This window comes from Microcaecilia unicolor, chromosome 7 (genome assembly GCF_901765095.1).
Source record: "Microcaecilia unicolor chromosome 7, aMicUni1.1, whole genome shotgun sequence".
NCBI classification, from domain to species: Eukaryota; Metazoa; Chordata; class Amphibia; order Gymnophiona; family Siphonopidae; genus Microcaecilia; species Microcaecilia unicolor.
In genome coordinates this window covers 198119128-198144615 of record NC_044037.1, presented here as the reverse complement: position 1 = coordinate 198144615, position 25488 = coordinate 198119128, and the positions used below count along the sequence as shown (strand labels likewise).

At 45.8% G+C, this 25488-nt stretch overlaps 1 protein-coding gene across 2 annotated transcripts in view; it reads left to right on the top strand.

Moving 5' to 3' along the window:
* The window catches only part of LOC115473836 (MOB-like protein phocein), a 155259-nt gene that overhangs the window by 90976 nt on the left and 38795 nt on the right, over nucleotides 1-25488 (top strand). For both annotated transcript variants that reach the window (XM_030208960.1, XM_030208957.1), the window contains one exon: nucleotides 24237-24337. In XM_030208960.1, coding sequence (XP_030064820.1) covers nucleotides 24237-24337 — 101 coding nt within the window. The remainder of the gene's footprint in view (nucleotides 1-24236; nucleotides 24338-25488) is intronic.

Below are 25488 nucleotides of genomic sequence, written 5' to 3'. Positions count from 1 at the left end.
ACTGTCTCCACCTGAGAACCTCTCTTTCACCTCTTTTGTGCGGGAAATGGCAGATTCCATTCCCCATAGAAGTGGAGGATGAGCACAGGGCCAAGATGCTCGAGGTCCTGGATTACACCTCCCCTCCTAAGGAGGCAGTGATGGCTCCTCTCCTCGAGGTACTCCTCGTTAGGAATTGGTCATCCCCTCTGTCTGTCCCTGTGGTTCCCAAGAAAATTGACACCCAGTACAGGATCCACGGTGAACCTGGGTTTGTGAGGTCCCAGTTACCTCACGATTCCAGGTCGTTTCGAGGCCCAGTTGACCAATGTTTATTGTTTTGGGCGAGCCTGGATGCTAGGGACTCGCCACTTCTGAGAACAAGCATGCCTGCTTGTCCTCGGAGAAAGCGAAGATACTTACCTGTAGCGGGTATTCTCCGAGGACAGCAGACTTCTTATTCTCACAATCCCGCCTATTTCTATATTTTCTTTTAGTTTTTTTTTTAGCTTTTGTATTAAACTGAAGCAGCAGTTTCACATGACGGGCAGGAAGGCACTGGGGCATGCACACTGGAGCACAGCTTATGCTCCTGAAAGCTCTATTTTTTTCTATGGCAGTATTGCTGGGCCGGTCGACATGGGAATGGCGTCTACACACTTTTGTGAGAATAAGAAGCCTGCTGTCCTAGGAGAATACCTGCTACAGGTAAGTATCTTTGCTTTTTTGGGCTGTGTCTGTGTCCCGTAAATGACAAGACGCATTTGGATAGGCTTGAGTGGGCTTTGACAGCAACTCCAGTAGTTGGAGCATATGGATAGAGCCAGGCGGACTTCTGCAGTCTGTGTTCCAGAAACACTAAAAGACTATAATATCATTGTATCATGAATTGATATGAATGTGACTGTTGGGCAGATTGGATGGCTGTTACCATTCAGGTCTTTATCTGCCACTTACTTACTACTATGTCAAACTTCAGCTCTCAGCACTGGGAAGTGCTCATAGAGGAACTCTTCTCTCTTCTAAAGGCACATGCAGTCAAACCCATTCCACAATGGGAAGAAGGAAGGGGATTCTATTCCAAGTACTTCCTCATTCCCAAAAAGACAGGGGGATTTCACCCATCCCAAATCTGAATGTCCTTAACAAATATCTGGTAAAGTTCTGGATGATTTCCCTGAGTACCCTTCTTCCCATGATTAAGTCCAGAGAGCACAACCAATTGTTTTTCTGAAAGGATGCTTATAACCACATTCAGATACTTTCTGCGACTTGGGAAGTATCTGATTTTGAGTAGGGAAACGCCACTACTGGTATTGTGTCCTATCGTTTGGCCTCACGTCCAGTCTCGGGGTATTCACCAAATGCCTTGCTATTGTCGCAGCATCGTTACGCAAACTGGGCAGTCATGTGTTTCCCTGCTTGGACGATTGGATGGTCAAGAGCAGATCAAAGGAAGGCGCTTAGGAGTCCATATGGAGAACTGTTTGTTGAGGCTGCTAGGGTTCATTGTCAACTATCCTAAGTCCCATCTCCACCCTGCTAAACACGGTGCAAGCCCAAGCCTATCTGCCGCAGGCGCAGGTGGCTAACTTGTTACTATTGCCACTCAGGTTCAGAGCTGCTAGCAGGTCATGGCTTGAGATTGTTAGGCCAAATGGCCTCCACGATGCATGTCATTCCCATGGCATGCCTCCACTTAAGCGCCCAGCGGAGCCAAGCCACGGGGGACCTTGCAGATGGCATCACAGTCGCCCCGGAGTTGGCTCAGTTGCTTATCTGGTACATGTTTCAGCCCAATTTGATCCTGGTACTCCCATTCCAAATTCCTTTGCTTCAAAAGGTTATGACCATGAATGCGTCCCCTGTAGGGTAGGAGGCTCATGTAGACCAGCTTCTCACCCTGGGGACCTGGTCCTCTCAGGACACCGTGTTCCAAATCAACCTGCTAAAGCTACGGACAATCTTGAACACTCTAAAGGCTTCAGAGATTGGCTGTTTAACCAAATATGTGCTAGTTCGCTAGTTCAGGTGGACATTCAGATTACCATGTACTGAGTCAATAAGCAGGGTAGTGCAGGATCCTACCCTATGTGTCAGGAAGCAGTTGGGATGTGGCAGTGATGCTTCCTGGCGAGGAAAGACAACGGTCTGGCAGACAGACGGAGCAAGGTGATGCAACCACATGAGTAGTCTCTCAGCATGGGCGTTGCCCACAAGATCTTCTGAGAGTGGGGCACCCCCCCCTTGGGTCTTTTTGCCACTCATCTCAATAAGGTCCCTCAGTACTGCTCCAGATTCCCATAACAGTCTAGTTTTGGATGCCTTCCTCCTACATTGGGGGGAGGGTCTCCTATACACGTATCCTCCAATTTTTATGATGAGGAAAACTTTGCTAAAACTTAAGCAGGACTGAGGGAGCACGATCCTCATCGAGATCTGGTACCCTCTTATTCTGGTGCTTTCCTCCAGAGAACTGAAGCAATTGGATTGCTTTCCGACCTTCATCGCACAAAAAAAAAGGGTCTGTTCTGCACCCCAATCTCATGGCCTGGATGCATCTCTGCAGGTGCCTGAGGGTATCTCCATGTTGCTGTTGGCTTCCAGGAAAGATTCTACTAAGAGGTGTTTTACTTTTAAATTGAGAAGGTTTGCTGTCTGGTGTGAGGACAAGGCCCTAGATCCTCTCACTTGCTCTGCACAAAACCTGCTTTAATACCTCCTACATCTTTCTGAGTCTGGTCTGAAAACCAACTTTGTAAGGGTTCACCTCAGTGCAATCAGTGTTTATCACCGTGTAAGAGGTAAGTCCATCTCTATACAGCCTTCAGTTATTCACTTCATGAGAAGTTTGCTGTTGTAGTCTCCCATCATACCTCTGACCGTGTCACGGGACCTCAATGTCATACTCTTCCATCTGATGAAAGCTCCGTTTGAGCTACTTTACTTCTGCCATCTGAAGTACCTGACCTTGTTTTTGGAGGCGGTCACTTCAGCCCACAGAGTTAGTGAGCTTCAGGCCCTAGTAGTGGATCCACCTTATACAAGGTTTCATTATAACAGAGTAGTTCTCCACATGTACCCTAAGTTTCTTCCTAAGGTGGTGTCTGAGATCCATCTTTAATCAGTCAATTGTCCTGCCAACATTCTTCCCAAAACCTCATACCCATCTTGGCAAAACACTGCATACTTTGGGCTACAAATAAGTCTTGGCCTTCTATCTGGAGTGCACTAAAGCCCATAGACCACCCAGTTTTTGTTTCTTATGACCAAAATAGCCATCGGTAAATGCACTTTACCGAGTTGGCTAGTAGACTGCATCTCCTTCGGTTATGCTCAGGCTGGGCTAACTCTGGAGGGTTGTATCACAGTTCATAATGTCAGAGCCATGGCTGCGTTGGTAACCTACTTCAGATCAGCCTCCATTGAGGAGATATATAGAGCTACGACAGGTCTTCAGTCTGCACATTTACATCTCATTACTGTCTTGAACAGCACACTTGATGCAACTGCCGGTTTGGTCAGACAGTCTGCAGAATTTGCTTTGACATCTAGAATCTGACTCCACCTTCCTCGCCCATTCTTTCTGTTCCAGGCTGTACCTTCACAACAGCCATGTTTAATTTGTTAGCGTTATTAGTTCTGGATGGCTTTGCCATTGCAAGTCTGTATTGATTGTTGTTTGTTTTCAGTGAACCTGGTAGCTAGGGATTCCTACATGTAAGAAACTAAGTCCTGCTTGTTCTTGGAGAAAGCAAAGTTACTGACCTGTAGCAGGTGTTCTCTGAGGGCAGCAGGACTAGTATTCTCACATACCCTCCCACCTTCCCAAGGAGTTGCATTCTTTGTGCTTTTTTTTATCAAGCTGAAGGTCCTGCATGACTTGGGCTGGCAGGAAGGCACTCATACATGTGCACTCATACATGTGTGGTGCAGGGTTTGCCAAAGGCTTTCTTATCTCAGTAAGTGCTGGGTAGCATCCACACCGGGGTTCCATGAGTAACGTCACCCACATGTGAGAATTCTAGTCCTGCTGTATTTGGAGAACACGTGCTACAGGTCAGTAGTTCCACTTGAACTAAACTTCGTGTCTTTGGCTTTTGGTCCTCAGCGGACTAAAGTTTATATTTATTTAGATTTTGTTCACACCTTTTTCAGTAGTAGCTCAAGGTGAGTTACATTCAGGTACTCTGGATACTTCTCTGTCCCAGGAGGGCTCACAATCTAAGTTTGTACCTGAGGCAATGGAGGGTTAAGTGACTTGCCCAAGATCATAAGGAGCAGCAGTGGGATTTGAAGAGCTGTTTCCAAGTAGAATATCCTGTAGTTCCAGATACATCCATCTGCTATATTTTTATATATTGTCACTGTACCTTGTATTTTCTGAAAGTTGTGATAACTTACTGCAATTATTTCCTGAAGATAGTGTTTGAATAGAAAGTCACTGATGGACCACAATCAATGTATTGGACCCATCACCATGACTCCATCCAATGACTTTCCTTTGAAGAAATGTATCGCTTCAGATCAAATATGTAATATTTATTCTCTGAGGACAAGCAGGATAGCTGAATTCTCACACATGGTGAAGTCATCCATTTGAGCCTGTAAGGGAATTTTTTCTCCAGCATTTTCCAGAATTTTTGAGAGCCTCAGTGTGCATGTGTGCCTCTTCCTACCTGCTACTGTTGCACAGGACTCCCCTCTTCCCCCTCCCCCTTTCAGTTCTTGATTTCACAGAAAACTGGTCATACGTTTTTTGAGTTGCAATCATCTTGGCATTTAAATTCAACAATTACTTCTGCCTTGTGCATAAGTTTTGTCGCTGTCATACAGTCTTTATCCCAGTAGGTTTTGCAGTCATTTGTTTCTTAAACAATTTTTTTTTTTTTGTCAGCTTGTGGGACTGGTTAAGGTCTCATGCTCCCATCATCATTATAGTTTGATTTGCTGTGACTGCTTTTCTACACAGTATGTCTAAAAAGACCCCCAGCAACTTCAATAGGACCCATATCCATTACAGATTCATATTTGGTGCCTGCAGTGCTTGACAGCTGGCCATGATCCTTCTCATTGCATTCTGTATTCTCAGATGTTAAAGAGAGGGCTTTGTAATAGAGAAAAACAGAAGGAAAAGCTTTTCAGCGCAGAGAAGACCAGCCCAGAGATGTCAGCATTGGAAGCATTGGTCTCTGGGTCCTGGAGCTGCATTGAATGCTGGGGATGCATTGACATCGAGAGTCTTGATCACCCTCGACGTCAAGCATACTGAGTGGAGTGGAGCAGGTAGACATGAATCGCTTGTTTACTTTTTCCAAAAATACAAAGACTAGGGAGCATGCAATGCAGCTACTAAGTAGTAAATTTAAAACAAATTGAAGAAAATGTTTGTTCATTCAACATTTAATTAAACTCTGAAATTCATTGCCAGGGAATGTGGAAAAAGCAGTTGGCTTAGTAGGGTTTAAAAAGGTTTGAACAAGTTCCTAAAAGAAAAGTCCATATACCATTATTAAGATGGACTTGAGAAAATCTATTGCTTATTCCTGGTGCAAGCAGCATAAAATCTGTTCTGCTGTTTTGGGATCTTTCTAGGTACCTATGACCTGGATTGACCACTGTTGGGAAACAGGATGCTGGGTTTGATTGATCTTCAATCTGTCCCAATATGGCAGTGCTTATGTACTTTCTCCGAGGACAAGCGGCTGCTTGTTCTCACTGATGGGTCGGCGTCCACGGTGGCCAAGGAACAGAAATCTTCCATAGGTACAAAAAAGTTTGCCAGAGCCTTCCTGGGCGCGGGGCGTGCGCACCGCATGGCCATCTTCCCATCTGTCGCGCGAGAGCCCTGCTCAGTTCTTTCTTTTTCCGCAGTGGAGAGTGGCTGCTTGTCGGTCTCTCCTCAGCCCAGTGAAATAGCCTTCGTTTTTCGCCGTCTATTTCGGAATATTTTTCTCTTCTCTTTAGTTTATTCCTTACCCTGCCTACAAAGTTTAAAAAAAAAAAGTCCTTTATTTCTTAGTTTGGCCCCTTTAAGTTTCCTTTAGTTTTCATCGCAGCCCTTTTAGGCCGCGCGTACGCGTTTTCTCATTTTTGTGCCTTTTTAATTGGCACAATCGAGAATTTTGACTTCGCCGCCGCTATTTTTCTGTCCATGTCATCGAGGACTCCCAGCGGCTTCAAGAAGTGTACTCGGTGCAACCGGACGATCTCGGGTACCGACCCCCCACGCGTGGTGTCTTTAGTGCTTTGGGCCCTATCATTGCCCAGACGCATGTAAGTTGTGTCTTAGCTTGAAAAAGCGGACACAGGCATCAAGACAAGCTCTTCAGGACTGACTTTTCGGAGCTTCGTCCGGTTCCTTAGCTTCGGTGTTGATGTCAGCACCGGAGATGGCATCGACTTCAGGAGCGCAGGTAATGGCTGTCCGGAGACCATCACATGCTGGGAGCAGAGAGCCGTCGAGTGGGTCTCCACCTGTCTCGAAGACTCCTGCTGTGCAGGCCCACCGGGACTGACCACTCTCGGACCCGACCCCGAGGAGGCGTGTGGATTCTACGTCCTCCTCGTTGGTACAGAGGAGTATCGATGACATGCATCACACAAAGGCTAAGAAGCACCTTCATTGATCTCCTTCTAAGCACGGTACCAAGAGCTCCGGGGCGTTGAAGGTTTTGGCACCCGTGAAGCGTCGACGCTGGGAGGAACACTCACCCTCCATCCCAGAGGTGTTGGTGTTTCGGTCTTCGGGCAGCCCGGTACTGCCTCCGCAACCTCCACAGATTCTGCCGCAGATTCCTGCACCGACCCCGCAGCCTTCTTCGACAGCGACTCTGGATGAGCGCATCCGAGCCATTCATCCAGGTCTTCTGGAAGGGTTGCTGCGTCAGTCTGCTCTGGTACCGGGGGTGCTTGCGCCCTCTGTACTGTCGATGGAAGCGGTAGCTGGCTTTCCGCCTGTGGTGAGGTCTCTGACGCCTGTGCCGCCTGCTGCATCGACCTCAGCTGCCACCTAGGTCGACTCTCCGACTCCCCGTCGACATCGCTGGAGGGAGCTTCGTTGCCACCAGCATGGGAGTCGACTTCGCCATCGAGGATATGGTTCCTCAGCATCGAGACGGGCCCGGTTTCGGGCTGCAGTTAAGGAACTCTTGTCCGATACCGATGAGGATGCCTCGTGGGATGAAGGGCAAGATCCCAGGTATTTCTCTTCTGAGGAGTCTTGTGGTCTTCCCTCTGATCCTACTCCTTCTCCAGAAAGAAACCTTTCTCCCCTGGAGAGGCTTTCTTTCTCTTCATTTGTCCGGGAAATGTCTGTGGCTATTCCCTTCCCTGTGTTATCTGAGGATGAGCCCAGGACTGAGATGCTTGAGGTCCTTGACTATTCTTTGCCACCTAAGGAGTCATCCACGGTTCCTTTGCATAATGTGCTCAAGGAGACTCTTATGCGGAACTGGATGAAACCCCTAAGTAATCCCACCATTCCCAAGAAAGCGGAGTCCCAATATCAGATTCACGGAGAACCTGAGCTGATGAAGTCGCAGTTACCTCACTAGTCTATGGTTGTGGGCCGCCCCCGGGGAGAGAATTTGGAACACTGGACTCTCTTGGGAGAAAGGCCTATCAGTCCTCTATGCTTGTGGCCAAAATTCAATCTTACCAGCTGTACACGAGCATTCACTTGAGGAACACGGTGACGCCACTGGCGGACTTGGTTGATAAGCTCCCTCCGGAGCAGGCCAAGCCTTTTCAGGAGGTGGTCAGGCAGTAGAAGACATGTCGTAAATTCCTGTCCAGGGGTGCTTACGATTCTTTTGATGTTGCATCCAGAACCGCTGCCCAAGGTATAGTGATGCGCAGACTCTCATGGCTGCGTGCCTCTGACCTGGACAATCGAGTTAAGCAGCGGATTGTGGATGTTCCTTGCCCGGGGGATAATATTTTTGGTGAGAAGGTTGAACAAGTGGTCGATCAGATCACTCAGCGGGAAAGCATTATGGACAATCTCTCCCGCCGGGCGCCTTCTGCTACTACCTAGGCCAAAAGGTCTCCACAGTCCATGTGACACCCATGGCCCGTCTTCACATGAGACCAGCTCAATGGACCCTAGCTTCTCAGTGGTATCAAGCTGCAGGGGATCTAGAGAATGCAATCCAGCTGTCCACCGATTTTCACAATTCCCTTCAGTGGTGGACAATTCGATCCAATTTGACTTTGGGATGCCCCTTTCAAATTCATCAGCCACAAAAAGTGCTGACAATGGATGCATCCCTCCTAGGGTGGGGTGCTCATGTCGATGGGCTTCACACTCAAAGAGTTTGGTCCCTCCAGGAAACAGATCTTTAGATCAATATCCTGGAGTTGTGAGTGGTCTGGAATGCGCTAAAGGCTTTCAGAGATCGGCTGTCCAATCAAATTATTCAAATTCAGATAGACAATCAGGTTGCCATGTACTACATCAACAAGCAGGGGGCACCGGATCGCGCCCCCTGTGTCGCAAAGCCGTCCAGATGTGGCTTTGGGCTTGCTGTTATGGCATGTTTCTCCAAGCCACTTATCTGGCAGGCGTAAACAACAGTCTGACCAACAGATTGAGAAGGATAATGCAACCTCACGAGTGGTCGCTGAACATAGGCGTTGTACGCAAGATCTTCCGAGAGTGGGGCACCCCCTTGGTGGATCTTTTTGCCACTCAGATCAATCACAAGGTCCCTCAGTTCTGTTCCAGGCTTCAGGCCCACGACAGACTAGCGTCAGATGCCTTTCTCCTGCATTGAGGGGCAGGCCTTCTGTACGCATATCCTCCCATACCTCTAGTAGGGAAGACTTTGCTGAAACTCAAGCAGGACTGCAGGACCATGATTCTGATTGCCCCCTTCTGGCCGCGTCAGATTTTGTTCCTTCTTCTTCTGGAGTTATCCTCCAAAGAACTGTGGAGATTGGACTGTTTTCCAACCCTCAGAACGAGGGGGTGCTTCTGCATCCCAACCTCCAGTCTCTGGCTCTCACGGCCTGGATGTTGAGAGCGTAGAATTCGCTTCCTTGGGCCTCTCTGAGGGTGTCTCCCGGGTCTTGCTTGCTTCCAGGAAAGATTCCACGAAGAGGTGCTACTTTTTAAAATGGAGGAGGTTTGCCGTCTGGTGTGATAGCAAGGCCCTAGATCCTCGCTCTTGTGCTACACAGACCCTGCTTGAATACCTTCTACACTTGTCAGAGTCTGGTCTCAAAACCAACTCCGTAAGAGTTTATCTTAGCGCAATTAGTGCTTATCATCAACATGTAGAGGGTAAGCCTATCTCTGGACAGCCTTTAGTTATTCGCTTCATGAGAGGTTTGCTTTGTCAAAGCCCCCTGTCAAACCTCCACCAGTGTCATGGGATCTCAACGTCGTTCTCACTCAGCTGATGAAGCCTCCTTTTGAGCCACTGAATTCATGCCATCTGAAGTATCATGAAGTACTTGGCCTGGAAGGTCATTTTCTTGGTGGCTGTTACTTCAGCTCGTAGAGTCAGTGAGCTTCAAGCCTTGGTAGTCCATGCTCCTTATCTCAAGTTTCATCATAACAGAGTAGTCCTCCGCACTCACCCTAAGTTCTTGCCAAAGGTGGTGTCGGAGTTTCATCTGAACCAGTCAATTATCTTGCCAACATTCTTTCCCCATCCTCATACCTGCCCTGCTGAACGTCAGTTGCACACCTTGGACTGCAAGGGAGCATTGGCCTTTTATGTGGAACGGACAAGCCCCTTCAAACAGTCCGCCCAAATGTTTGTTTCTTTTGATCCCAACAGAAGGGGAGTCGCAGTCGGGAAACACACCATTTCAAATTGGCTAGCAGATTGCATTTCCTTCACTTACGCCCAAGCTGGGCTGACTCTTGAGGGTCATGTCACGGCTCATAGTGTTAGAGCCATGGCAGCGTCGGTGGCCAACCTGAAATCAGCCACTATTGATGAGATTTGCAAGGCTGCGACGTGGTCATCGATCCACACATTCACATCTCACTACTACCTTCAGCAGGATACCCGACGCGCCAGTTGGTTCGGGCAGTCGGTGCTGCAGAATCTGTTCGGGGTTTATGATCCAATTCCCCCCCCCCCCCCCGGCCCATTTTTATTCTATTCCAGGCTGCACTCTCAGTTAGATGTTCCTGCTTTATGTCACTCTCAGCTACGTCCTCGCCGTTGCAAGGCCCAATTGAACTTTTTTGTTGTTTTGAGTGAGCCTGGGTGCTAGGGATACCCCATCAGTGAGAACAAGCAGCCTGCTTGTCCTCGGAGAAAGCGAAGATACATACCTGTAGCAGATATTCTCCGAGGACGGCAGGCTGATTGTTCTCACAAACCCGCCCACCTCCCCTTTGGAGTTGTCCTTCTCCTTGTTATTGCTTTTGATCTAACTGAGTGGCGCTCTCGCGCGATGGGCGGGAAGATGGCTGCGCATGCACTGTGCGCATGCCCGTGCCCTGGAAGGCTCTGGCAAACTTTTTTATTGGTATGGAAGATTTCCGTTCCTGGGCCGCCGTGGACGCCGACCCATCAGTGAGAACAATCAGCCTGCTGTCCTTGGAGAATACCTGCTACAGGTATGTATCTTTGCTTTATGTAAGCATTGAAAGAAGCCATTAAGAATGGCCCTCCTCCGATTACCGACTGAAGAAGAGGAAGGACTCATTCATCTTCATTGGTGCTCAGGGAACGAGATGCCAGTGTTCATTGGAGGCTGGGAGGCTTTATCTCCCCTTCCCGAATCATGGCACAGATGTCACCGGTGTCCTCCAAGCACCCTTGACAAGAGGACCACTCCTCTCTGTGCCATTGGAGAGGTGTGACAGCCTCCACAGACATGAGACCCTGGTTCTGAAAACTCTCCAAATGACTAAGGAGGACACTTTAGCAATCTAGCACCTTCTATCATGGAGCAGCTGATGCAGAAGTTTAAGGAGAGGATGGAGTGTTTCTTTGATGCAATGCTGCAACTTTGACATCATCAATGTCAAGACCATAGGTGGTCCAGCTGACTCTCGAGACTATACACTGCCTGCAGGAGACGTTTCAAAAGTGCTCTGAATTGGTGGCAGCTGCATTGGTATCCATCGCCAGTGCATTGGGGGTCCCCAGAGCCTTGATGCCCTTGCCCAAGGCCTGACTCTGGTGTCAGTAATTTGAGACAGGCAGGGACCTAAGTGTATCCTTTGGATTAATTTTAAGGGCCTCTGAAGAAGAGCCAGAGGTGGTCTTGGAGGAGGGGTTCCCAGGCCATTAATTAGATCCTTCCCAACCTCACAAGAGGCGTAAATCCCCACTTGAGCTTTTTGTTGTTTGATTTTTTTTATGTATTTATTTTTTTGTAAGGAAGATGACTCGGGACAACCCATTTAAGTTATCAATTGAGGAGGAGAGCAGAAATATTCAATATCCTCTGATTTCTCAACTTACCCAAGGTGGCTGTGACAGTGCCCATTTATAGAATCCTGAAGGAGGTTCATATGAAAATGTGGGACACCTCCCTCTTTCTTTAACAAGAGGGTAGACTCTATGTATAAAGTCCAAAGAAGCTCCCAGATTCAAGAAGCAGTAGCTTCGTCACCATTCTATGATGGTCGAATCTGCTCTCATAGGAGCCAAGAGCTCCAAGACTCACTTTTCAGTGTCCCACGGAAAGGGAGACTCAGATGTTAGTCTTTGGGAGTTTTTCTTTTTAATGCTATGCTCATGTCCTGCTTAGCATCCTACCAGCGCTCATTGGGCATGCACATGCAAAACATAGTGCACAGTGAAGCAGAGTTTTTTAACTCTCTAATACACCCAGGTTTTCAGAATACTGCCACTGAATATGGATGAGATAAATTTGCATGCACTGCCTCTATTATCATGAAAACCGGATTGGATTGAGATTCCCCTCCCTAGGGAGAAAGCTGAAGAACTCTGCCATCTAGTACCAAAGGAAAGGAGTGCGGAAAATACATGTCCTATTGAAAGTATAATTGATTACACAGACCATCACAACCTTCTATCATGAGTATTGGCACCCAAAGACTTGCCTGGTTGAGGGCTTCAGACTTAAGGTTTGATGTGTAAGAAAAGGTCACTGATATGGCATTCCATGGAGAGAATCTCTTTGGAGATTAAGGTGCAGTAAATTGCTAAGCTCATCAAGCAGCATAGTTGACACCCTTAAGACCCTCTCCAGGCCCATTTCTCACCCATCCTCCTCTTCTAGGAGGAATCAGGGTGGTGGGCAACAGAGGTCTTGCTACTCTCAAAGACATAAGTATCCTTCACCGTCCTGCTTGTCCCAGATTAGACAGAGATCTCACTCTGGTAACAGAAAGCAAAGGGCCCAGAAGTCCCAGACTGCTCTGCAGCTGAAATTGGTGACAGGGTTTTGACTGCCTCCAGTAGAACATAGCCTTAGTCACTCTGTCCATTCCAGACAACTTTATGGTAGGAGGGAGGCTGAATTGTTTTTGTAAACAAATAGCACTATATAACCTCAGACTGCTGGGCTCCCAGAATAGTCAGGATTGGATCCTGTCTTTCAACTATTGAACTTTCCTCCAAATGTTTTCCCTCATTAGGAAATATCTTTCCTTTTCAAGGCCTGTGAAGTTGAGCCCATTCCACCAGGAGAAAGAGGGCAAGACAGGAAGATTCTGTTCCTTCCTAGACCCGAGGGCTCTGAACATATTCTCATTTGGCAAAAGTTCAGAATGGTTTTCCCTATGCTCCCTGATTTCCTGACTATAATTTTTTGTCAACTGTCCACATGTCAGAGTACATAAGTACATATTTTCTCATCTTAAGAGAGAAACATACCAACTTACAGATACATCAAAGTCACAAGCGGTATCTAAGATTCGTTATAGGAAAATACCACTGTATTATGTTTTGTCGTTTAGCCTCATGTCTTCACAAAATGCCTAGCGGTTGTAGCAATGTATCTATGCAGACTGGGGATGCATTTCTCTGTTTGGATGATTGGCTGGTAAAGCACAGTTTTCAATAATGAACAGAGATCAGTGAAAGTAACCCTTTAGGGTTCATCATAAATTTTCCCAAGTCTCATTTAAGCCCAACACAGCAATTGGCATTCTTAGGAGCCCTACTGGACATCACTTAAGCAACTGCCTTTCTTTCATAACCAAGGATCACAACCTTGGTATCCATTGTGAAAGAAATTCAATAGAGTGGGCAAATATCAGCTGGTCAAATGTTGAGGATGTTGGGCCACATGGTTTCCATAGTTAATGTAACACCCCTGGCATGCCCCATTTGAGTCTGGCTCAATGGACCTTATCCACTCAGTAGACTCAGTCTATGAAAAATCTTTGAGATGTGGTATTTGTTACCAGTCTCTGCAGGTCTCGCTGTCCAAGTGAACAACCCATTCTAATCTGGCTAAGATTTAAGCACTCTAATGGTAGATGCATTCATGTGAGTTTGGGAGCTCATGTAAATGGGTTTCACACCCAGGCTGTGTCCTGAACAGATTCATCAGATAAACTTCCTAGAGCTAAGAACAATATGGCAAGCTTTAATAGCTTTCAGAGGTCAGTTGCCCAGCAGGGTTAGCCTGGATCAAATGGACAACCCTGTAGCCATATTTTATGTGAACAAGCAGGGAGGAACAGAATTATATCTCCTGTGTTGAGAGGCTGTCAGGATGTGGAAGTGGACCTTTTCACATGGAATGTTTCACAGAGCCATATATCTGGCAGGAGAGGACAACATTCTGATTAGCAAACTGAATTGACTGCTGCTCCATCACGAGTTGCCCCTGAACAACAAAGTTGCCCACAGTGGGGCACACTCTTGATCAACCTTTTTTGCCACTCAGTTCAACAACAAAGTACCTTAGTTATGCTCTAGGATAGGGATGCATGGCAAACTAGCCTCAGATGTCTTTTTCCTGCATTGGGTATGTATATCTTCCAATTCCCCTCATAGCAAAAACTCTTCTGAAACTTCAGGCAAGACCAAGAACCATGATCCTAATAGCTCCCTATTGGCAGAGGTAGATTTGGTTCCTGCTTCTGCTGGATTTTTCCAACAATGATGCAAGGGGACATTCTTGTACCTAAGTATCCAGTCCCAATCCCTCACAACCTAAATGCTTAGAGGTTAACGTTGAAATCAACAAGCCTCACACCATACAACTTATGCGTCACTCGCTCTAAAGCTTTATCAATATTTAACAAATAAACTTTTTTTGAAATTTTTGTAAGATTTTTTTAGGACCATCAGAAGCAGCTGGTACTTCATTTGTGCTTAAATGAGCATTCCAATCCGCTAAGCTTCCTTATCAGTCCAGTTATTTTAACAAAAACATCTTCTTAAACCCTCTTCTTTCATTCATTGTATTAACCTATTTTGAATATAGTCATCAGTATAATTTATAGTAGCAACACTTATCTGAAAAGGCTTAATCATCAATGCTAATATTCTGGTGAACCATATGCCGACATAGCTATGTTTCGCAATTCCACTTCAGGGCAACACTGTCTCCTTTAGCTCAAATCAAACTTTCTCCAACTGAATGAAGTACCAGCTGCTTCTGATGGTCCTAAAATATCTTTTAAAAATTTCAAAATAAGTTTTTGTTCAATATTGATAAAGCTTTAGAGCAAGTGACACATAATTTTTATTTGGATTTTTTGCTCACACCTTTTTCAGTAATAGCTCAAGGTGAGTTACTTTCAGGTACACTGTTGTATGGTGTGGGACTTTTTGATTTCCTTGGTATGTATCTCTCCACCATAAAGATCTTTTGGCCTTTTAAAGAGTTTTTGAGAGGTTAACATTGGCTTCTTTGAACGTACCTTAACATGTCTCTCAGGTCTTACTGGCTATCAGATTTGACTAGAAGGGCATATGGTGTTAGAGAAGAGGTTTGCCATCTGGTGTGATGGCAGAGCCCTAGACCCATTTTCTTGTCCTACACAAAAACTGCTTAAATACAATCCACATATCAACTTGATGAAAGCTCCAATTTAGCCACTGGGTATCTGCAATCTGAAGTACCTGATCTGAAAGGTCTTGTGTTTTTGGTGGCGATCAATTCAGCTCACAAGCTCCAAGCTCTAGTACCTGATCCACCTTATACTCTCAGAAGCAGAGTGTTTTTTTTTTGTTGTTGTTTTTTTTACACCTGTCTGAAATTCCTTCCCAAGATAGTGTCAAACTTCCATCTTAATGAGCCAATAGACCTACAAACCTTTTTTTCCTGAACTTCATGCCCACAAAGGTGAAAGCACACTATGTACTTTGGACTGCAGAATAGCCTTGAGCTTTTTTCTGAAGCACAGTAAAGCCCGTAGAAATCTACCTAAATTTTTGTTTCTTTTCACCCTACCATGATAGGGGCTGCCGATGGCAAATACAGTCTGTTAGCCAATATGAGTGTGCCTTTCTTTCTCTTATTCTCAGGCAGGTCTGTCTCTAGAGCAGGTGTGTCCAACCTTGGCCCTCTCCAGGTCAGGTTTTCAGGATTTCCACCATGAATGTGGATGAGATCTATTTGCATACAATGGGGGCAGTTCATGCAAATAGAACTAATTCATCTTCATTGGGGAAATCGTGACTGAATCAAGGACCAAGGTTGGACACACCTGCTGTAGAAGGTCGCCTCATGATTCATCTTAGAACTATGGTGGCATCAGTAGTCCACTTGAGGTCAGCCTCCATTGAAGAGATTTCCAGGGCGGCAACATGAATTTCTGCCACACATTCACATTGTATTATTTTCTAGAGCAGGGGTTCCAATCCAGTTCTCAGAACATACCTAGCCACTCTGTTTTTCAGGATACCTACAATGAATATACATGAGATAGATTTGCATAGAATGGGGGTAGTGCATGCAACTTTATCTTGCGTAAATTCATTGTGGGTATCCTGAAAACCTGGCTGACTAGGTGTGTCCCAAGGACTGGGTTGAGAACGCCTGGTCTACAGCAAGGGCTTTCAGCCCAGTTTTTGGGACACACCAAGTCAATCTACTTTTCAAGAATTCCACAGTGAATATCCATAAGATGCAGATTTGTATATGGTGGAGTCATTGCATGTGTGTATTTATGTATGTGTATGTATGTATGTATATCTCTATATATAAAAGGCATCACCAACGTTGTAAATGAAGCCTCCAGCCGGAAGTGTGAAGGGGGAGAGATATCCGGTTTCCCTATGAGTGTCTGCCCCGCCCTCGCTCTCTCTGTAACACAAACAGTGAAGGAAAACACAGCAAAGCAGGAAATCAAATCGCTTTTTCTGTAACAGTGAAGGACTCAGAGGGGGGAGGGGAGAGAGGGCAGAAGCCCTCACTATCTCTGTAACACAAACATTGAAGGAAAACAGCACAGCACGAAATCACTCTCTCTGTAACAGTGAAGAACTCAGAGGGGGGAGGGGAGTGAGACGCCCTCACTCTCTCTGTAACACAAACACAGGACAGCAGGAAACTTAACACTGAAGGACTCCACTCGGAGGGGGGGAGGGGACAGACAGCACAGGGGAAGGGAGAGAGGGCAGAGGGCAGGGACACACACACTCCCACATGCATACTCTGAAGAAAACCTTGCTAGCCCCCGTTTCATTTGCATCAGAAACGGGGCTTTTTTACTAGTATGTGTATATATGTGTATGTATGTATATATATATATATATATATATATATATATATATATATACACATGTATGTGTGTATACAGTGTAATCCACTTAAGTGCAAGGGTCTGGGACCAAAGAAATATTTATTTATTTATTTAACACATTTATACCCCACATTTTCCCATTAGTAGTAGGCTCAATGTGGCTTACACAAGACTGTAGGGAAAACTACAGTGCATTAAAATACAATTAAACAATGTAATAGTAAAATAGTAAATGTTTACGTATCGTATAGACAACAAAGATAATAAGAACGAGTAAGAAAGATAGGATCATGCAGTTAACCGGAGCATGCACTTAACCGTTGTGACCCAAAGAAGCTTGTCATCTGATAAACATATGTACAGTACTGTTTATTATTATACGTACAGTATACAGTCTCCGTTAACTGACATTAGGCTTACTTGAAGTAATCAGTTATAGTCCTCTGTACACTATTGGGTCTGTGAGTTTCATAGACTACGTCTGCCAGACGGTAAATCATAGCACTGACATCCAGTGGCCTCCAGATAGGCCCGCATGGTGTTGAGACTCTCCAGCGCTCTTGCAAAAGTGACAGGAGGAGGTTGTTGAATTTCGTCAGCATGTGCCTCGCTGCTCATTTCATCCTCTGTTTCATCATCAGCTGTTGTTGCCTGCGTGTAGGCGCATATCTCAACATCAGTGCTGTCGTCAGCTGTTTGTAGATCATAATCAACAGCTATGGAGCGATGAAGCTCCTCTTCAGTAACTCCGGCTGGGATGTCAATAATCTGTTCATCTGACGCGTTTGCAACAGCTGCATCTGTTTCGTCCCTCTCCACATCCTTAACAAAGCTTGCCCGCTTGTAGCAGTTCACAATGGTTGCCTGTGTAACATGATTCCAGGCTTCTTTCTGCATATGTAGGGAATCCAACAGTGATAGATTACGAGCCAGTTCAACAGCACATTTATCTTTGCCAGTTTGGTCATCCATAATGCTCATCAGATGACGTAGCACAGGAGCCCGATAATGTTGTTTGAAATTGGCTATTATGCCCTGATCCATAGGTTGGATCAGAGAGGTGAGGTAGTGTTTGGTGGCAGGAAGACCACCTTGACGTTAGACAGCCTGACATCATCACTGTGTGCAGCACAATTATCGTAAAGCAACAAAATCTGACGCTTTTGTGCCCGCATTCTAGTGTCTAACTTCTTTAGCCACTGCTTCCAAATTTCCCCAGTCATCCATGAATTTGCGTTAGCCTCGTATGACACAGGAAGTCGCTTAACTTTCTTAAAGCAACGGGGCTGTTTGCTCTTTCCAATGACAAGGGGTTCCAATTTCTCACTCCCATCCATATTGCAGCAAAGGAGGATCGTCATTCGGTCCTTCGACGTTTTACTTCCAGTAGTTTCGGCATGTTTGAATGCAAGTGTTCCATCAGGAATCGCTCGCCATTAGAGACCGTTTTCGTCAGCATTGAAAATGTCACGCAGTGCAAACTCGTTCAAGATGGTAGGAAGAACTGAAACAACCCAATTTTCAGCACCAAAGTCATCAGCATCTTGTTTCTCATCATGCTGTTTCTTGAATTTTATGTTGTTCCTCTCCTTCCAGCTTTCCAACCATCCAACAGTGGCTTTGAATTCAGTTAGTCCAAGACTTTCAGCTAGCTGGTTAACTTTCTCCATAAGCAGTGGACCACTGACAGGAAACTGTCTGCTCCTGACTCGAGAAAACCACCGAAGAAGAGCATCTTCTACCTCCTCAGCTTTTCCCGCCCATTTTTGTTTCTGTTGTGGATTTGTATTGTTTTGCCAGTCTTCCAGAAGCTGGTCTTTCTGCTTCAAGACACGTGAAATTTGACTGGGATTGACACCATATTCTTTAGCAATAGATGCTTGACTTTGTTGGTTTTCTATTCGTTCAGCCAGTGTTAAAGTCTTACAGTTCCACCGCGACAACGACGACCCCATTGTACGCTTTGGGCAGCGTTCTTCCTTTCGCAACGAGAAGCGTCCAGCTGGACCCCCCTCTTATGAGGGGACTCCTTCTCGGGCCTCCCAGTGATGGGGCGCAGGTCCACTTGGGAGTAGAGCAGATTGGTGGTCGGCTTTCTCTGTTTCTTCCTGAGTGGGCCAGAATTACTTCGGACCAGTGGGTCCTCGATGTGGTGTGAGAAGGTTACAAGCTAGAATTCTTCTCTCCCATCACAGACTTGTTTCTGGAGTCCCGCTGTGTATCGCGGGCCAAGAGGACAGCGGTTCTGCAGTATTTGTGAGACCTGCTAAGGATAGGGGCTGTCGTGCCTGTTCCTCCTCTCGAAAGGCATACAGGTCGGTACTCCATCTTCTTTGTGGTTCCAAAGAAGGGAGGGGCTTTTCAGCCTATTCTCAATCTCAGAAAAGTAAACCAGTTTTTGCAGGTTCGTCACTTCCGCATGGAGACATTAAGGGCAGTTATTGCTGCTGTTCAACCAGGCGAGTTTTTGACAGCTCTTGATTTGAGGGAAGCTTAACTGCACATTCCTATTTGGCAGCCCCATCAGAGATTTCTCAGATTTGCGGTGCTGGGTCAGCACTTCCAGTTTCAGGCCTTTCCTTTCGGAATGGCCACTGCCCCATGCACTTTTTCCAAGGTCATGGTGGTGGTGGCAGCGTTCCTGCAGTAGGAGGGGATTCGAGTGCATCCATATCTCAACGACTGGCTGATTCGGGCGACAACAGCAGAGGAGAGTCGAGTGGTCACCGACCGAGTGATTGCGGTGTTGCAATCCTTAGGTTGGGTGGTCAGTATGGACAAGAGTCATCTGGTTCCTACTCAGAGTCTGGAGTATCTTGGAGTGCAATTCGATACGAAACGGTGGAAGGTGTTTCTCCCCGAGGGGCGAAGGATCAAATTGCTTTCTCAGGTACGGACCTTATTGAGTTATCACGCTCCCCGAGTGTGGGACTATGTTCAGCTCCTCGGTTCCATGAGCAAGGGCTCACATGCGGCCTCTTCAGAATTTCCTTTTGAACAGATGGTCGCCGACATCATTGGATTATCAACGACGCCTTCCTTGGTCGAGCCAGGCCAGGGACAGTCTCGCGTGGTGGCTCGGGTCAGCCAATTTGCAGAAGGGTGTTTCTCTGGCGTCTCCCAATTGGGTGACTGATGCCAGCCTTGCAGGCTAGGTAGCCCATTGTCTTCATCGAGTAGCCCAGGGATCGTGGACCCCTCTCGAAGCGACTTGTCCAATAAATCGTCTGGAGTTGCAAGCAGTCGTGAATGTGCTGCTGAGTTTTCAGGACCTTCTGCAGGGGCAGGCGGTTCGTGTATTCTCGGACAACACCACGACGGTGGCCTACATCAATCGGCAGGGGGGTACTCGCAGTCTTCCCTTGGCAGTGGAAGCGTCTCGTCTTCAAGTATGGGCGGAAACACATGTTCAGAGTCTGTCGTCAGCGCGCATTGCGGGTCAAGACCATGTTCAAGAGGATTTTCTCAGCTGGACTCTTTTGGACGCAGCAGAGTGGATGCTGTCGGACTCGGCTTTTCGGCTGATCTGTCAACGTTGGGGAAGACCAGTAATGGATCTCATGGCCATGGCTTGCAATGCCAAAGTTCCCCAGTTCTTCAGCCGCAAACGGCAGCCAGGATCCGCAGGTTTGGACACTCTTCTCCAGCCATGGCCGGAACAACAGCTACTGTATGTTTTTCCTCCTTGGCCTCTGATAGGGAGAGTTCTTTGCCTCAATGGGCGGCATCAGGGGCCAGTTGTTCTAGTGGCCCCAGACTGGCCCCGACGGTTGTGGTATGCGGGTCGAGCACTCTCAGAGCCACCAATGCACCTTCCGTGACTCCCGATCTGCTGCATCAAAGGCCAGTTCAGATGGAAAATCCCTCCTGCTTTGGTCTTATGGCCTGGCTATTGAGAGGCGGCAGTTGAGGAAAAAGAGATTTTCAGGACCAGTCATTGCCACTCTTTTGGGGGCACGGAAGCAGTTTACTTCGGCAGCGTACACACGAGTGTGGAAAGCTTTCTCAGCGTGGTGTGCTTTGCGTGCTGAATCACCTTTTCTGGAGCACATTCCGGTTATTCTGGAGTTCCTTCAGCATGGTCTTCAAAAGGGACTGGCATATAATTCCCTTCGAGTGCAGGTGGCCGCGCTAGCTTGTTTTAGGGGCAAACTGGACTTACTCTGATGTGGTCCATTTCCCACGCGGGGCTGTTCGGCTTCGGCCTCCTCTGCGGCAGCCGTGCCTGGCATGGCATTTGAATGTGGTACTGCGAGCTCTCCAGGCCCCACCGTTTGAGCCGTTGAATAAGGTTTCTGAGAAGGATCTAACACTTAAGACAGTGTTTTTGGTGGCCATTGCTTCGGCTAGGAGGATTTCTGAAATTCAGGCTTTGTCTTGCAGAGATCCTTTTTTGCAGTTTTCTGAAGCAGGTGTGTTGATCCGGATGGTGCCGTCATTTCTACCTAGAGTGGTTTCGGCTTTCCATGTTAATCAGGCAGTTTATCTTCCGTCTTTTCGAAGAGAGGATTATCCGGGGGATTTTGCCTCGTTACGTTTCCTGGACGTGTGGAGAGCCTTGTTTCGGTACTTGCAGATCTCTGAGTTTCGACACTCGGATCATCTCTTTATGCTCGTATATGTATGTATGTGTATATGTGTGTATGTGTATGTATGTGTATGTGTATATGTGTGTATATGTATGTGTATATGTGTGTTTGTGTATGTATGTGTATGTATGTGTGTGTGTATATATATGTGTGTGTGTGTGTGTGTGTATATATGTGTGTGTGTTTATATAGGGCTCTTTTAAAAGATTGTTTAATTAGTTTGTCTGGATATCCCCTTTCCTTGAACTCTTCAACTTAATAGCTGATTCTTGGTACTGCTCCGAGGTATCACGGATCCTTCGATACCGAAGGAACTGGGAATATGGCAAACCGCGTTTCAAATGGTAAGGGTGCATGCTATCAAACCTGAGTACAGAATTTCTGTCTGTGGTTTTAATAAAAACATCCGTTCTGAGTGTCCCATGTTCTTTTCTAACTAGGACATCAAGGAAGTTAATATACTCCAGATGAAAATTTAATGGTAGCATGGCATCTATTCAAACCTTGTACAAAATCTAAAAGTTCTTCTTTCGTACCCTGCCATAACAAGCTTATCTAAGCTTTAATATTAGTGTTGGACAAATTGAGTTTTTTTAAAAATCATTCTTTTTTTTTTCATGTTTTTATGAGTTTTTTACGCATGATTCATTTTTTCTCTTTTTCTCCTCACTGGGACCGATGATATTACCCTATAGTGGAGTTTAGTATACTTTATATATGTTCCCTATATGGAGCTTTGAGGTCCCCACTTGGTAATTTGAGTACAAGGATCTTGGTGTTTGAGCTTTTGCTTGGATAAGGGAATCGCCTGCAAAGCGTTTATTTTCAAACTCGATAATACGTAACGTGTGTATGTAATATGTATATATATGTATGTATGTATCATGTATATTTATTGTGGATATCTTGAAAACCAGACTAGCTTGGTTAGCTGGACTGTCCTCCAGAATTTATTTGGTATTTAGAATCCACCTCCAACCCCACTAGGCCCATTATATTCAGTTCCAGGCAGCCTTCAAAACTCATAAGGCTTTTTGGTGTTTACTTGTTGCAATATCTCTGATTCCATTTTTTCCTTATTTTCTGTTGAAGGCAGCCTGTAGCTAGGGAGCATATACAGTGGGGGAAATAAGTATTTGATCCCTTGCTGATTTTGTAAGTTTGCCCACTGACAAAGACATGAGCAGCCCATAATTGAAGGGTAGGCTATTGGTAACAGTGAGAGATAGCACATCACAAATTAAATCCAGAAAATCACATTGTGGAAAGTATATGAATTTATTTGCATTCTGCAGAGGGAAATAAGTATTTGATCCCTCTGGCAAACAAGACCTAATACTTGGTGGCAAAACCCTTGTTGGCAAGCACAGTGGTCAGACGTCTTCTGTAGTTGATGATGAGGTTTGCACACATGTCAGGAGGAATTTTGGTCCACTCCTCTTTGCAGATCATCTCTAAATCATTAAGAGTTCTGGGCTGTCGCTTGGCAACTCGCAGCTTCAGCTCCCTCCATAAGTTTTCAATGGGATTAAGGTCTGGTGACTGGCTAGGCCACTCCATGACCCTAATGTGCTTCTTCCTGAGCCACTCCTTTGTTGCCTTGGCTGTATGTTTTGGGTCATTGTCGTGCTGGAAGACCCAGCCACGACCCATTTTTAAGGCCCTGGCGGAGGGAAGGAGGTTGTCACTCAGAATTGTACGGTACATGGCCCCATCCATTCTCCCATTGATGCGGTGAAGTAGTCCTGTGCCCTTAGCAGAGAAACACCCCCAAAACATAACATTTCCACCTCCATGCTTGACAGTGGGGACGGTGTTCTTTGGGTCATAGGCAGCATTTCTCTTCCTCCAAACACGGCGAGTTGAGTTCATGCCAAAGAGCTCAATTTTTGTCTCATCTGACCACAGCACCTTCTCCCAATCACTCTTGGCATCATCCAGGTGTTCACTGGCAAACTTCAGACGGGCCGTCACATGTGCCTTCCGGAGCAGGGGGACCTTGCGGGCACTGCAGGATTGCAATCCGTTATGTCGTAATGTGTTACCAATGGTTTTCGTGGTGACAGTGGTCCCAGCTGCCTTGAGATCATTGACAAGTTCCCCCCTTGTAGTTGTAGGCTGATTTCTAACCTTCCTCATGATCAAGGATACCCCACGAGGTGAGATTTTGCGTGGAGCCCCAGATCTTTGTCGATTGACAGTCATTTTGTACTTCTTCCATTTTCTTACTATGGCACCAACAGTTGTCTCCTTCTCGCCCAGCGTCTTACTGATGGTTTTGTAGCCCATTCCAGCCTTGTGCAGGTGTATGATCTTGTCCCTGACATCCTTAGACAGCTCCTTGCTCTTGGCCATTTTGTAGAGGTTAGAGTCTGACTGATTCACTGAGTCTGTGGACAGGTGTCTTTCATACAGGTGACCATTGCCGACAGCTGTCTGTCATGCAGGTAACGAGTTGATTTGGAGCATCTACCTGGTCTGTAGGGGCCAGATCTCTTACTGGTTGGTGGGGGATCAAATACTTATTTCCCTCTGCAGAATGCAAATAAATTCATATACTTTCCACAATGTGATTTTCCGGATTTAATTTGTGATGTGCTATCTCTCACTGTTACCAATAACCTACCCTTCAATTATGGGCTGCTCATGTCTTTGTCAGTGGGCAAACTTACAAAATCAGCAAGGGATCAAATACTTATTTCCCCCACTGTATATGAGGATTTGGCTATCCTGCTTGTTCTTGGAAAAAAGTTACGTACCTGTAGCAGATGTACTCTGAGGTCAGCAGGATAGAAATCCTCTCAATCCTCCCCCCACCCCCCCGGAGTTGTATTCTAAGAAGCTTGCAGTGGACTGAGTGGGGTTCCTCATGACGGTGACAGGTTTTAAGAAGCATATGTGCATGGTGAGGCTTTTTTGCAAGTTTTGGAAACGTGCTGGAGAAAATTTTCATGCAGGCTCTATCAGATGACATTGCCCCATGTGTGATACAAGTAAGTAACTTCATATATTTGTCTCTACAGTATATTCAGCAAAACATCAGAGCAGACTGTTCCAACATTGATAAAATCCTCGAACCACCAGAAAACCAAGATGAAGGTGTATGGAAATATGAACATCTTAGGTAGGGATTGTTTCATAGCTAATACATGTGTATATTTTGCACAGTAATCTTTCTGCTGAGCTCAAGGCAGAGAGGCCCTATGCAATTGTTGAAAAGCTTCTTCCTCCCCCCCCCCCCCCCCTCCATTTTTATTCCCTCACCCTTCCTATCTAAGTCGCATGGTAATTCCCTCTGTTCAGAAGAATAACAGCTTTCATTAAAGTGGGATCTGAGTGAAATTCATTAGAGCTTGTTTGGTGCCATTGCTAAATATACATCTGATCAAAAGTGTATTGATGCTTCCTTTTTCCTTTGTTATGCTTAATCAAACTAAAAAGGGCTGCCGAATCCATGAATATGCCTGATTTTAGCTACCTAAGGGTGACTTTTTTTTTTTTTTTTTTTTTACACCAAACTGTGCTAGCGATTTCCGGCACAGCAAATGAGAGGGAGCCCATTCAATTCCTGTAGGCTTCCACTCTTTTGCCATGCTGGGAATCGCTAGCGCGGTTTAGCAAAAGAGGCCCTAAGTGAGAGGAAATTTCTGCTTATTTTTTGTGGAGGAGTAGCCTAGTGGTTAGTGCAGTGGACTTTGATCCTGGGGAACTGAGTTCAATTCCCACTGCAGCTCCTTGTGACTCTGGGCAAGTCACTTAACCCTCCATTGCCCCTGGTACAAAATAAGTACCTGAATATATGTAAACCGCTTTGAATGTAGTTGCAAAAACCTCAGAAAGGTGGTATATCAAGTCCCATTTCCATTTCCCTTTAGAGTTTTTATTTCTTATTCACTGCTTGGTGCATGAATTTCATGTTAGTAGAATTAGTTTCTTTATATCAACAACATTTGTGGAAATGTACAATAAATATATATCTCTGTACACAATTTTACAATAGACATCCAAAAACAGTGTAGAATATAGAACATACTGGGTCAGTATAAGACAAAAAACATAATATAGTACATTAAGAAATAAGTTATTTCAAACATCTGAAGTCTGCTACGATGCTCCAGTACCATAGGAAACAAAGAAATTTATAAAAAATGAAGGGAAGCACCCTACATCTTATTCAGTAAGTGAAAAAACAAGTCACTGTCCCAAAAACTCTTGACTGTAAAAAAATAAATCATTTCCTCTCATGCTGGGATTCCTTTCTTCTCTTCCTCCTCC